We start from the raw sequence: 14817 nt of genomic DNA, 5'->3' as shown, positions 1-14817 counted from the left end.
AGTCTCTGCTTTCCTTCCCTTCCTGTCTCCCGCATCGCACTCTTGTTGTCGTCCTGGAGTGAGTGGGAGACTGTAAGGAGAACAAACGCTGAATCTCAATGAGACAGCTGAGAGGAAACTCATTTTCTTGCTCTGTCTGTCTTCGATAGGGTGTTTATTCTTTATTTACAAGCTGCATAACTCAGCATTGAAAGGTTAGTATGCAATTTAACACATGTTCATTGTTGTGGAAATATTGTACAATTAAAATGTTTACAAGATCATGTGATCACAAGTGGCCTTAACTGAAATGAGAGATTAGCAGTTTGTGGTATTCTCAGTTTTCTTCTGCGGTTGTTGTGCTTTTGAGTTATTTACTTGGTTCCCTGACTGAACTTTGAGTTGTAGGCCTGTCGATACTTTGTTATGCTAAAGTTCTACCTAACTACCTTGTCAGGTGGAGCTCTTTTAGTTTTTCTCTGTCTCCTAGTCCCGTTACCTTTATTAAAAGGATCTACTTAGAACTAGTTCCTCTGTCTGTGTCCTTCCCGTGCATTAGTCCTGACAATAACATCATTATTTTATCATGGTTGCAAGGCTCTGGAGACTATCCCAGCATGTCCCAGCAAATCAGTGACTTCAGTAGAACCAGAGTTGATGTTGAATGCCTGCCTTAGTGCTATGGCCCTTTGAACACCTTAAGTAACTTAAATCATTCAGTATGAGGTCTAACATGAATTGTCAGCCTTAAAGAATGGTTTAATTTATTCTACACCTAGTTACTGTAGGTGTAGCTTAAGTTTGTTTAGGTGAGTTTATCCTCCAATGCAGTGCCTTAGACCCTTAAAGAACAGGAACATCTGGAACCGGCCGGCTTTTTTCTCTGCAAGTGTGTTTGTACGAGAGAGGGAGCACACTTCAGTTGAAACGGCAGTTTCTTCTGTGCCGAATAGCAGCAGGTACTGTAGCCAGGTTTCCCTTTTCAGAAGAAATGAAACAGAAAACTCTCCATTCATGCTCAACGTCTCTCTAGAAACTCATAGTGAATCTATCAGTGTTCACTGGGCTTTGACTTCAAAATTCAGCTGACAGGCCTCAATTTTTCCTTTCACTGTGAAAAGCTGAGCCGCAAGCAGGGGTAAGATTGAACCCAAAAAGTATAGAAAAACATGTATAATGTAATCATTTAGGCACTCACAAAAACCTAGCAGAGTGTATTAAATGCAAGGTAGTGTATTGTGGGTTTGCCAGTTGATTTCCAGTGGCAATCACTAAAGCAATTTGTTGTCAATTGCATGTAGAATTTTGGGTGGAATTTGGCTTCTTTCATGCCTATTAGACCAACCTTTGGGGTTTTAAAGAAAAACAGTTTAGAATGAATTAAATCTCTTTGTACTTGGTCATTTCACACAGGCCTCATTACAATGTCATGTGCACTGACATGAAGTGTAAAGTCTCCATTTTGTTTAAAATTCCTTCATGTAGTGGAGCAGAGTGGAAAAACTGAGCAAATCTCCATCAGTTTCTATTGGAGTTGTTGAACAGCTTAATCATGAATATAAAACAGTGGTGGGGTATATTATTGAAATATCTCAATATTAACAAGTCTTCTGATATTGATAACTATCACAGAACCTGAAATGTATGCAAACATCATCAATGATCAGTTTGCTTAGTTGAGTGAATTGTGATACGTGCATTATATCAGAAATGAACAGCTGCTGAAAACATCGAAACACTGCTCTTCAGATAGATGTCGAGTTTAATTTCTGCTCTATAATTAAAATCTGCTGAGTGATTCATTTTGTATGTTCACATCACTGTGAGATGATTCCACTTAAAGTTGATAAATGATGGTACTGAATTATTCCCCAGCCTTAGAAGAAACAGTTTTTTCCTGGACTCTTTTAGACCTCAGTAATTTTCATCATCACTTTTCCAAACCCAAATAAGACTTATTTATTCTCACAATAAGCTTGTTGAGTTACTTATTTTTATCTCACAACGTAAAAAAAAAAAAAGGTATGAATTGTTTTGTTTAATCTTTTATCATCATGGAATTTTTCTGCTCATCTGTTGAAGCCTGAATGTCTGATTCACTTATGTGAATAGCGGTTGTAACAGAATTCAAAGTAGAGGTGCATTAGTATTCCTCCGGCCCGCACTCTGACCGACCCATCTGCTGCTTTTGAATCGCTTCATTTGCCCTTTTTTCCTCTCCTTAGCCCTGCTTTTATGTTGACACACACACACAAACTTTTAAGACATGCTTGCCAAACAAGGGGAGTGCGTGAGGATAATTTAAAGTCTTATCTTACTGTAGCTGAAGTGCTTTGTGGCAGACATGAATGGGTCTGTCCAGAGACAGCCCTGAACAAGTGGTCCCAAGCTGCACCTCAAACACACAACTGGGAGACTGCAGCCAGGCAGGCTGTTAGTACTGCTTGTGTTTGTGTCAGTCTTTTTTTTACTGATGAAAGTAACAGTTTGAGTCAGTCCCTACATTTAGAGACTGATACTTTGTGTGAGCGTATATGGTTTTCTGTGGTTCTGTGGACACACTTTAGACACTTTTGCTCTAAAGTGTGTATGTGTGAGATGTAGAAAGACGTACAGAGATGGAGCCAGCTGGATTGTGATTCTTTTTGCGTCGATCGTTGATTCATTTTATTCAACCACTCCATTTGTATTCAGGCTGTGATGGGGCAGAAGCACATTGCTGCACAAACATAAAATGTATTTATCCACATTCATGGAAATTACATTACTGATCATGACCCCTAAACATTCCCATATTGCACAGTCATTATTAGCCCACACTGTTTAAAAATAATACAATACATACTGCACATTCCTCATAAAATGCTAACTATAACTATAACAGAGCTGTGTGCATGTTTAAGAATGTGTATTCCTTCAACAGTACTGCAGTTTTCCCCTTTTGACTCTTGCATTATATTGTCTAATTCCTTATGGTACAAAGGAGAGGAAGTAGTGTTCTGTTTTATTGGTAGGGGGTCTGCGTATCAGAAACTTCTAATGTAACGGATTGTAGTCACCCTTTAGAACATCCTGAAACATGAGACCACTGATATTTTTCTCGGTCTGATTTAATTGCTTTAATATTTACTTTCAGTCCTGTCTTTATCTGCTTTCCTTATGTTTCCACCCTGGCCTAAAATGCAGTAACTACACATACCGTACATCACAGACAAATAAAACATCATCATACCAGGACTGACCTTGAATGAATTTAACTTCCTCAAACAGGAACATTAGGCAGGAGAAAAAACATTTCACGGAGAGACTCGCATATAATCTACTGTATGTGTATGTATGTGGCCAGTTTAGAGATCTTATAGGAGGAATCCACAACAAGAACATAAGATTAAGACAGAGTATGTTTTGAGATACTAGCATGTAATTGCAGTCATCGGTTTGAGTCTGGCTGAGGGTCAAACAGCACTAAGGGAAAAACGTGCTGGTGCATGAAGAAACAATTTTATGCAGCTTGTAAATAGCGTGAGGTAGAGGACAAAGGGTAAAAAAAAAAAAAGATCTCAGGAGAAACTCACTTATTTGTGATTAAAGCTACAGTAGCAAGATGCAGTCCCAAAGACTTAATGAATTTGTCTGAAATTTATGCCAGAGATGTAGTGGGACAATCTTAGAATTTGTCTGGGATATGAACAGATGCAACTAGATGTACAAATGCTTGCAGATTAAATAAGCATAGTCAAATCTGAAATATATCAGACAAAGCAAATTATGGGAAAAGCTACCAGGCTGGGGACCTAAGGGATTTCCAAATTTACACAATACTTGTATTGGCACTCAGGAAAAATTTTTTTTTTAAATATGTTAAACACAAATATGGCAGAAGTTAAGTGACACCACAACAGTTAACAAGGGCTTAAGCATCTGGGAAGCCAACAAAGAGGGGTCAAAGGGTATCAAGTCCCAGGGGATGCAGTTACAAATTTACCAGTCGTTACCCTTGACTCTAGGGAATTGGATGAGGTGGGGCTTAGCTCCTACAGGAGGATGCTGGGATATAAAGTGGAGGAAGAGGAAGGATGGACTCAGGGAGGTGCCTGCTACGTATGTAGCAGCTGGTAGGGGAAGGGACGCTCGATGAGCAACGGGAGGGAGGCCAGGGTGGTGCTGTTGTTACATCGGATTCCAGCGCTGTACCACATCCCAACTAAGCACCTCAGGTAAGCCATACAGTCTATGCACTGTTTCCTAGATGTGAAAAGCCAAGGCCACTGGGAAAAGTGTGGAGTGAAATCCTACAGGCTAGTTCTGTTGACTGAAGGCAGTCAGCCTACTATGTGTACTTTGGATGGAGCCAAGGAGGTGCAGTCTTAATCCAGTGACTTGGCTGCCTGAGGAATAACCAACTGTGTGTGCATGTCTGTGTGTGTTCCTTTGTATATTTGTGTGTTTTTAGAGGGGTTGTATTTGTGCTAGGTTGTGTAGAGCTAATTAACTAGTGTGACTATTGATGGAAAATGTAATTATGGTAAGAGAAAATTGGGGGGGGAGCAGCAACAACACTCCTCTGAGGACAGTTGTTCATGGCAACTGGATGGCACAACAGAGTATGATGATGACAAAATAGATGACGAGGCCCAGAGGAGAGGACGAGAAAGAGAATTACAAAACACATAAACTGTTTTAGTTGGTTGTTAACATGCAGTGAAATAATAATCTGCTTTTATGGCTCTAGTCCCTTTACGTGTGTGTGAGTGCTGGTTTGCTTGCATTGTTTTTTGTGACATTAATTATTTATAGGATGCCTGTTGGGTTCATTTTTATACGGGGAGAGTAAGCCTCGTATCTGTTTCTCACTTGTCACATTTAGGCTGCTCTTGGTTGCTCTGAATGTAAATATAACCAGCGCTGACCTGTGTTGTTCATAGCCTATATTCAGTCTTACTCAGAAAAATTTTGATTTTATGAGTACTAGGTTTTAACGTTGATGTTTTGCTTTCTCATTATTTCAGAGACATGCCTAAAGGTTTTTAAAAAGACATCTCCTGTCTGATTTATTGCTTTTATTATATAAAAAAGCGTAGAAAAGGGCTGTCTGGTAAAATTAACAATTTGTTTCCTTGCATTTTGAGACCACATTGTGAAGGTAGTTAGGCTACTTGCTAACGACAATTAGAAATATTTTGTCTCTTCACCTGAACTACTTCACCAGGTCTTCAGAAGGAGAAGGCTTTCTGTCTCCCAGGTTGACCATTCTTGCTCAAAGCAATTAAAAAATGTCAATACACCTTGACTGACTGATCATTAGCAAACCCAGTGGTATTAGTGCACATGTGCAGCACCTATGTGGAAATAATCTTGATTTCACTATTGATTCTTTGTCTGGCAGTGTCCCTTTTGGTGTATGTGAAGGTGGTATGCTTAGAAAGCCTCCACTCTTTGTGTCCATTGTTCCAAAGATGAGCCTGAGCAGTACTGTATCTTGAGCCTGTTGTGTATTCAAAGCCAGAGTTGTGCTGAGTAAAATGAGTGTTGCTGTGAATGTGGATAAAGTAAACCAGGGATTGTCAAGATGAATTACAGGGATAGATTGCTTTGTTAGGCACTATGATACAGCTGTGCAAAGTATAGGAAAAGAGTGAGACAGGTAAATGGACTGTGTTTGTATGGGTGTAATGTATGTAGGCAATGCATGGGTGGATTAACAGTTATATCTGATGTTGTTATAAAGCTATGCCCCTGTGTTTATGGTCTCTTTCCTAGGATCAAACCAATAGCAATGCATGGCCTGTAAGCCACCAACCATGGCTCACAGGAAGAGGCCAGGGACCAGTGGAGGAAACTGCATGGCTGCTCCAGGCCCTGCCTCCTGTCCCACCACTCATCCTACTCAGTCACGTGATCTGGATGCTCTCCCTGCTCGGCAACGCCCAATCCGCTACCCCAAAGAGTCACATGATCCAAAACCCATCCCCCACTCCTCTAAGGCACAATATTCTTCTCCCAAGTCTCAAGATGCGGGTCACAATCATCCAGAGGTGGATGGAGATGCAGAGGTTGAAGTGAAACGGTACAGCAACCAAGCAGATGCAGAACTGGAGGACCCGCGGCCAGCAACACCCTCCACACCAGAATATGAACGTGACCAGGATGACCATGACCAGGCGGACTTCCACGGGGGAGCTGACAGCCTGGATGATGACTCCAGCTCTGACTATATCAACAACACCTCAGATGAAGAGGAAGACTATGATGATGGTGAGTGTGACATCAGTTATAATTATTGTAAGCAGTGATTTTTTTCCCCTTTCATTCTCATTATCTTGCATTACTAAGTCTTCTCATTGCTTCAATTTCCTTAAAGAAGTTAAATGTTGCTGCAAATAATCATTTATCATTCAGGTAATTAAACTCCAACAAGACTAACAGTCTGCAGCTATGCTAGCAGCTTTGTGAGCCAGTGGCACTTTAAGTTTAATTGCAACATCAGCATGCTAATATGCTCACAGTTACATTACTGATCTGCTGACATTCAGCTCATACAATGCTTATCGTGTTCACTATCCTAGTTTAGTGTGTTAGTATGCTAATGTTTGCTTAGTAGCACCAGACACAAAGTCTGGGGATCACTAATGGCATTAGAATTCATCTTCAGGAGACCACAGGTATTTATAAAAATTTTAGTGGCAATCCATCCAACAGTTGTTGAGATATTTTAGTCTAGACCAAAGCAGTAGACCATTCAACTGACCAACAGCCTGATACTGTACTCGGGTGCAGGGCACAACATCATTTCTTTTTCCTCAAACAAACTTGAATATCATGCCTCCCAGTGTTAGGTTTCCAACTGATACATTAGTAAGATAGTCAAATGTAACACGGTGAATAAATGTGTTTAAGCCCCAGATATTGAGAAACATGTATGTCTGTGATCATAAACCCTCCAGGACTGGCAGAGGAGGATGAGGGTGTGACTTATTACATTCGATACTGCCCAGAGGATGACAGCTACCTGGAAGGTATGGATTGCAGTAGTCAGGGAGACTGCAACCACACCCGTAGCCAGGGGGACTGTGCTGGCACAATGCAGCCTGGTGGAGCCCACACTGATGAGTGCCAGGAGGCTGTAGAAGGGTGGACCGAGGAGGGTGAAGGGGAGGTGAGAGAGGAAGAATGGGTGGAAGATGAGGAGAGAGAGGGGACAATGAGGGAAGAGTGGAGAGAAGAGGAGGAAGGAGTAAGGGAAGAGTGGAGAGAGGGAGACGAGGAGGCAAGGGAGGAGTGGAGAGAGGTGGGTCAGGTCAGGCAGGAGCAGTGGGTGGGACGAGAGAGGCACAGGGTGGAAGAATGGGGTGAGGAAGAAGGGGAGGTTCGCTGTGAGGTGGTGGAGCAAGATCCAGATGAACACATATACAATGGAAGACCAGAACCGATCCTGAACCATCATCACCATCACCACCAACCCTCCCTGCAAGACACACTGCACACCAGAGAAGAAGAGGAAGTGGAGAGCGAGGAATACTGTCCTAATGGCGAGGAAGATGAGGAGGGTGATGAGGAGGAGAGACACGGAAGGGCCTACACTGGAGACTACTATGCCCCAGAGGACAATGGGAACTCGGTGCGAGTCTCTCCGTATCGTGGCCGTAAAGTCCTCGTGGTCGAAGGGGAGACTGGGGAGGAGGCGGAGGAGGACATTGACCAAATTGTTGCTGAGATCAAGATGAGTATGAGCATGGGGAGTCTAAGCAGCAGCACTGACCAAAGCCCAGAGGAGCTAGCACAGGACCCCACCCCATGTGACTATCCCCATACAAAGCCCGATGCAGCCCCATATCCACCAGCTCACCACTGCCACGACAGCAGGCCCAAGTCACTGAATCTGCCCTCCATGCATCACAACAACCCTGACCTCAAGCCACATTCACACTCCCCTGAAGACAGGCAGAGATGGCCACAGGACCAGGTGAGTTTCACATTGTCCACATTTATCACTTAAGCTAAAACAGTAATTCTGTGTCACCCCCTTACATAGAATCCTTTGCTATCCCACTGTCATGCTTCTGTGGTTCATGCAAGAGATCACTGTTCTCCATTTGCTCTGTAGAAAGTTAAATTTATAGCTAATGTGGTTAAATTTTGATGCAAATCATGTTTATGAATATTTTAACTGAAGAGTTTCCCACTGAATATTGCTTAATCACAGAAGTCAAGGTACAGGCAAAGGCTACTAGATGAAGCTGAAGAACATGACATCGTAATAGTAATAATACAACAGTGTTAATATGATCAGACTCTGCAAAAGATGGTTGTATATTTAGGTTACTTTAATGCTGTGTAACAGAGACTCTTGCTGCTGGGTGTGATTAATAGATCTGTGTGGCAAGGAGCTGAAGATGAGTAACAAGTGACATCTTTCTCATCACCACCCAGAAAATCACAGGAGCCTTGCCCCTCCCCCATGTTACCTTGAGATGTCCCCATCTTCTTCCCCCTACTTCTTACAGACCTGAATGAATATACACACACTGCACAGACACATCAATAGACACAAACCCAGGCAGAGCTCCCCGATCTTCTAAAAGTCAGACTGGGAGCCCCGCTGATCCACACCTGTTGCACACGGGCTTGTATATTAACTGTGTGCAGCTCATTTGTAGCACAGAACTGGGTCACCCAGCGTAGCTCGATTTAATTGGAAGACTGTACGGTACACTGCAGATTCAGATGACTCTCAGGCTCACTTAGATGATTTGGTCGTTTTGATATCAGTTGAGATGTTCACCATTTCCACATGAACCTGGAGTGAACCATGACAATGAATATTTAACAATTTACTGAACAATGTGGAGTCATAAAAGGGTTACAAAGCAGAAGGTTGTTATATTTGAGGAAAACTAAATGTATTACAGTATTGTAGTCTTATTTTAAATGGATCTGTGTGTTTTAGCCATCGGCATGTCAGTGTTATTAAATTATTTGTGACATGATGGTATGATCAGCAATGAGACAATGGTCAAGTGCTTTTGCGGTCCATAATATCCTGATTCATCAGTCAAATGTATTCCTTTTTATTTGGGTTCACCTTTTGTTTAGGAGTATAACGAAGATTCCCTCTCTACCATATAGGAATCTAGCACATCTGTGGGTCTCCCATTTCTGATGGAAAGTGTTGGTCCTCAAAAAGCAATATTCTGATGCTTGTATTGTTCAGATCTGGCACTTCTAGTTTAATTCCACCACATTCTTACATAGTTTACTTTTATCTATCAGTAATTAAAAGCTGTGCTATATGCAGTATTAGAGTAGTGTGTTAAAGACCACTCACAACCTATTAAAACTCTTGAGTATAACTGAATTTATAATTCTGTTATATTTTTGGTCTAAAAGGACTAAAAATGTATATGAATCAGATGGACATGTGTCCAGCAGCTGTAAAGACTGAAGAGATTTTATCTCTTCTTCTTAGTGTTACTTCTGATAAATAATTACAGTGCAAATGTGAGTCACTCAATTACACACACACACACACACACACACAAACAAAATCCCAAACATACTAATGCATTCCTGTTTGTTGTTCCTGAGCATGTTGGCAGAAGCTGCCAGTCCTCTGCAAGGTGGTCTTAGGAATGTTAATTATGTTAATGGATTAAAATTAACATGGTGTTGATTTAATGATGATAAAATTCTCCATGTACACTAAGATTTGTTATTACAGATGAATGCATGCTCACATGGGATTGTGTACATGAATGCAGTTTTGTATAACATCGCAGTTTAGCAAGCATCACAAACCTAATTAATAGTTGTTTGCACATCTGAGTTGGGCAGCGTGTTGAATACCAATCAGGACTTTTAGCATTTTTTTTGCTAAAGAAGCAACTAATGTCATGTTTGTGATAATGAATTTAGATTCTAGATGCACAACAGCATGAACTGTTCCTCTGAATTTCACTGTCACACAAGGAGGATGAGGTCTAACTGGCAGGAGGCTTTCAATTCTGCCAGTAATCCAATTGGTTTAACAAGTATGCATGGATTGCAAGATGGATATTCCGGGGAATAAATGTAGTCCTTCATCTGTGTGATTATATCCTGAATGTACTGTACTGAATGTACCATGATGGGAGTTGAGACAAAAGCAGCAGTCTGGTCCAGGACTGCTTGGGTTCTTTTAAGGGAAGCTTTACAGTTAAGATCAAATTAATCAGCCCTGGCAATTACCAGCACAAACAGAAGAAATATCCTTTATTATCGGTCCAGAGGATTTTCACACATTCTTCATTGTTGTTTATAGCAGGCTTAGCTGCTCGTTTTAAACCTCCCACATCAGTCACATGAATTTGGATTCTGAATCTCTGTTCCCCCATTCCAACAAGCAACAGAAATAAAAAAAATGCTTGAGTTGGCAAAACTTTTCTTTTTACTTGTTTTATCCCGCTCTATTCTATTCTGATTCCTTGTCACTTGCACCTGTTCTTTTGTGTTGACCTGCCAGGTGAGCAATGGTGCAGAGCAACCGAGGAAACAGCAGCGCTCCGACCTCAACGTTCCCCTGGAGAACAACAATGTACCAGAAGTAAGATGTTGCTGGATAATATTCTGACACAGTGTTTCCTTCTTGATCTCTTAGATCTGTTCCAAGGTCATTTACACTTGAGACAGAGGATATTGTTGTTTGTGTGTGCCTGTATACATGCGAGTGACTGCGTCAGTGAGTAATTGTTTAATTACAACCTCAGCTCATGTCCTCTGCTTACAGTGTGGTAGCGTTCTTGCAATTGAGCTGAAAGTCTGCTTGCGGTTTTATTAGGGCCATTTTTCACTGAGTTGTCTGCTGGGAGGATGCTTCCTGCACACGGTCCACCCACATCCCTTTGTCCTTGAGCTGAGTAAACCTTCTGTATCTGTCGTGAGCAGGTTAGAAGATCTAATAGATCTAGTGGGATGAGTCTCATGAATCACTTAACAATTCACAGCTCTCTCTGTGGCCATCTCGTGTCTGTAGCGTCCTCCTCCTTCCTTTACTGTGCATCCAATCTCTTCCACCTCCCACAGCTATTGTCAATGTGTAAAGTGGATTAGTGGAGTGGATGTGTTCCCTTTACACCCACTTTTGCGGTGTCTTTCTCCAAGGCTCATGCAATTTCTGCAGCAGTAGAAATACTGTTTGATTTTAAGGTAGAGCTCTGCTGGATAATAACAGAAATGTATGAATATTTATACCTTTTCTGAGTTAAAAAAAGAAGAAAAAAAGAATGGTGTTTTTCTCCAATACAATCGAGTATCAGTTATGATTCATTTCTGACCCTGTACCTTTCTTCTTTGTAATTAATTCCTCCCCCTTTTACATTTTTACATACATATTTGTACCTATATGGTACCTGACTAGATTTTGTAAAGGCCAGAGCCATTTTTAAACTAGGTTTTACACCTCTGCAGTCGAGCAGAACCACATTTTACCTGCTGAAGAAAGTAATATTAATGCAAGAGAGAGAGAGAGGTCATAGAAACAATATGGTAGTAGCAGGTCGACTTTATAAACTGCTTTCATAACGTCATTTTTGGAGTGAAACTGTTGTGTTCATGCAGGATTTGCTGTCAAGATAGTTGGTAAAAAACAAATAATAGCAGCTACTGTACCAGTCAAATCCTACACAATAGGAGAGTCAGCGTGCATGTTTTTGGAAGGTCAGGTGAATCATAATCATTGTTTTGCAGTCATGAAAATGATAATAAAGATAAAATGTAACCTGTGTGTTTCTCTGTCAGTAAAAAGACACTGTTTTACAGGATGGGCTATTCCTTTACCTTGAGGTTTGCTCTATGCTGATGTAGTCCTAACTTGAAGCAAATCGGCTGCCTTTCTGTGCATCATGTCAAAGATTTGAGCATTAATCAAGGCCTGAACCAAACCAATGATTTTCTCCCTGATTTCATGACCTGACACATGCTGTTTGAATGTAGAACTGTACATTAAGATAGCAGATCCTAGCCAAGAATAACATCTGTTAATATTTTACCGACAGAATTAAATGTTGTGATTGGTTTATTTGTGACTGTAGAGGCATGCTTCCATCATAAATCTGAGACAATTTTTCTGTCATATCCTGTTTTTTGTTTTCCAGCCCACAAAGAAGGTTGCGTCGTTCCCCAGCTTTGTCGATGGTAAGTTCATCTCTCTGCACACCTGTCTGGTGACGGAATCAGAATATTGTAATTGCGAAGAATGATTCCAGGCATTGCTTTGGGTTCAGTTTGTCCCTCAAAGGTGTGATATAATTCTTCTAGTGCTCCTTTCCTGCCTCAGGACAGATGCTAAACTTAATAATATGTGAAGGGTTTAGTTGCCTGTCTGCTCCTTCAGATCATGACAGCACACTGTGTCCCAGAGTGGGTGTCTGAGAGTCCGTATCTACATATCAGAGACACAGATTAGTCTCAGCCCAGTCTCACACCAGCACTACACCTTCATCAGCTTACAGCCATTGGCTATCTCACTGCTTGGTTCCACCAAGCCGGTTATCACCATATCTCTATCTCCAGAGTAACAGTGCTTGGCTCTTTCTCCACACAGCATGTTGACTGCAGTGATTACAATAGTGTCTCTACCACACACACAAACCTTTCAGTCAGACTGCACTTTGTCCTTATACGTGTCCTTTTTAACCATCTTCTCTGCCTCTCCCTGGCACAGTCCCAGGACCCTGTGAGCCAGAAGACTTAATTGATGGAATTATCTTTGCTGCCAACTACCTGGGCTCCACTCAGCTGCTGTCTGAGAGGAACCCCTCCAAGAACATTCGCATGATGCAGGCCCAGGAGGCTGTCAGCAGGGTCAAGGTACTCCAAAACACACAGTCACATGCAAACACACACAGATGCTGCAGTTTTGTCCTGAACATTTCCAGTGATCAGAGTCGCTCCTTTATTTTGACCCAGAGCCCTGGAAAAAGGAGAGTTTTAGTACCCTGGATAAGATTGTGCAGTGGAAACAATCTTTTTTATTAGGAACAAGAGGAACGAGAGAGCTCAAATGGAGTCGCAGCTTCAGGGGCAATACTTTCCAGTATTTCAGAGCCTGCAGGGTCAGTGTCACTGACTAGTCAAACATAAATACCACAGCTGTTCCACTTCTGTACACCTTGATTCACAAAATTAACTAGTGGGTGCCACTAGTATTAACATTACAGAGGACAAAAACAGTCATTTTGTGGTTTGTAATTCACAGTTTTCAAGACTCTTATGTTTAATAAGTTGTGAAGTAAACACGATATTGTAACTTGATTTATAATATCATTAAACATTTAAAACATCTCTCGTCCTAATATTTATATTACTGGTAACTAATGCTTGCATACTATACAAATGAATGGTTTTGTTGACACGCTGGATAAAACTACACTGGTAGTTCCTGAGTGATCAGAAAGTGCTATCACTCGAGCTGAGACGCTTTGGGTGCCTAAATTTAGACGTTGGTTCCTGGGTACATAGATGGGTTTCTAGAATTCTGAAAAACTGCAAATGGTTGAAAATGGCTATTGAGAGCATATTTCCCTCTGTCGTCATTGCTTGTGAAGGTGTTGCTGAGATGTGCTTGTTCACAGGCAGCATTGCTGTTGCTTTGCTGACCCACTCTAAAACAACATTTTATATTATGGCAATTCTCTCTCATCTCCCCAGAGGATCCAACATGTTACCTTTTGCCTTGTTGTTGTTTAGGCTGCTTTGTTAACACTCAGAATTTACAGACGGCCCACAGGCAGTATGTCCTGTGGCTTGACGTGGTTAATACTGCATGTTAGATTTACAGTATCAGAATATATTCAGATACATTACAATACATATCTGGAGGGGGAAACTGATGCATTTCCATGCACACAAGTGAAACCCTGCTATTTCAGCATGTTTAAACGTTTTACATTTGTACTTTGTAGTTATCTTGAGGTATTTTATTTCACTTCCAGATTGCTACTAAAATTTATATGGGCAGCAGTGCTGTTTGGTTCCACAGCAAAGAATTATAGTCGTATATTAGCCTTGAGTGATCTTTTAGGGCGGCTAAAGAACCCTGCCATATTGGGCCACAGGGCTTGTTTTGACACAGCCAGTGGGATAATGGGAGTGCTGGCATGTGAGCCTCATACTGTATTTCCCTTGTTGATGCTCACTCCCTGCTGTTCTCTAATATTATTGTGATGATGATGTTCCAGAGGAATACGGTAGATGGTATCAGTGCAGAGTAGAGGAGCTCGACTCATTATTTTTGATGAGTTTAATTGCTTTAGTCATCACTTATACCCTGCCCAAAGTGCTTGTCCAACTTTACAGAAATAGCTACCGAGAATTTCACTCTCTCTGGAAAAGGTACACTTTCAGCTTCTTGAGACTGTTCTGCCAAGGTCAGGCCACTAGCGCAAGCAGCTATCGCAATCAATAGTCACGTTTTAATGTTAAGCGACATCTAGTAGCTGTGTGAGACAGTCTTTTCAGCAGAGGCTCCAAAACGATATGTTTCGATACAAGTGGCAAAGCCCTTAATGGTCATTGTAATTACAGGAATATACTGTAAAGTAATAATTATGATGAGAGAAAAGGAAGAAGTCAGGGGGTATTGTTTGAACCTAACCAAACTGTTACCATGTCATCATTGCATAAAAGTGTCCGGTTTGCTCGGCCGCTCTGCCTCCCTCACCTTTCCTACTGTCTCTTGCCCATTAACACTAATCACGTTCACCTGTTCCTCACTCCCTTATCACCAGCTGCACTTGATTAGGTTGCTCACTATATTACCCGGTTTCACTCCTCAGTCACTTGCCAGTTCATTCTAGTCTCTAG

The 14817-nt window shown here is 41.4% G+C and overlaps 1 protein-coding gene across 1 annotated transcript in view; it reads left to right on the top strand.

Moving 5' to 3' along the window:
- The window catches only part of apba2b (amyloid beta (A4) precursor protein-binding, family A, member 2b), a 54233-nt gene that overhangs the window by 19913 nt on the left and 19503 nt on the right, over nucleotides 1-14817 (top strand). The window contains exons 2-6 of the mRNA XM_020605757.1: nucleotides 5740-6234; nucleotides 6924-7942; nucleotides 10478-10558; nucleotides 12108-12147; nucleotides 12677-12822. Coding sequence (XP_020461413.1) covers nucleotides 5781-6234; nucleotides 6924-7942; nucleotides 10478-10558; nucleotides 12108-12147; nucleotides 12677-12822 — 1740 coding nt within the window. The 5' untranslated portion in view covers nucleotides 5740-5780. The remainder of the gene's footprint in view (nucleotides 1-5739; nucleotides 6235-6923; nucleotides 7943-10477; nucleotides 10559-12107; nucleotides 12148-12676; nucleotides 12823-14817) is intronic.

Source organism: Monopterus albus, unplaced genomic scaffold (assembly GCF_001952655.1).
Source record: "Monopterus albus unplaced genomic scaffold, M_albus_1.0 scaffold4.1, whole genome shotgun sequence".
Classification (NCBI taxonomy): Eukaryota; Metazoa; Chordata; class Actinopteri; order Synbranchiformes; family Synbranchidae; genus Monopterus; species Monopterus albus.
This window is presented reverse-complemented; position numbering and strand designations above follow the sequence as displayed.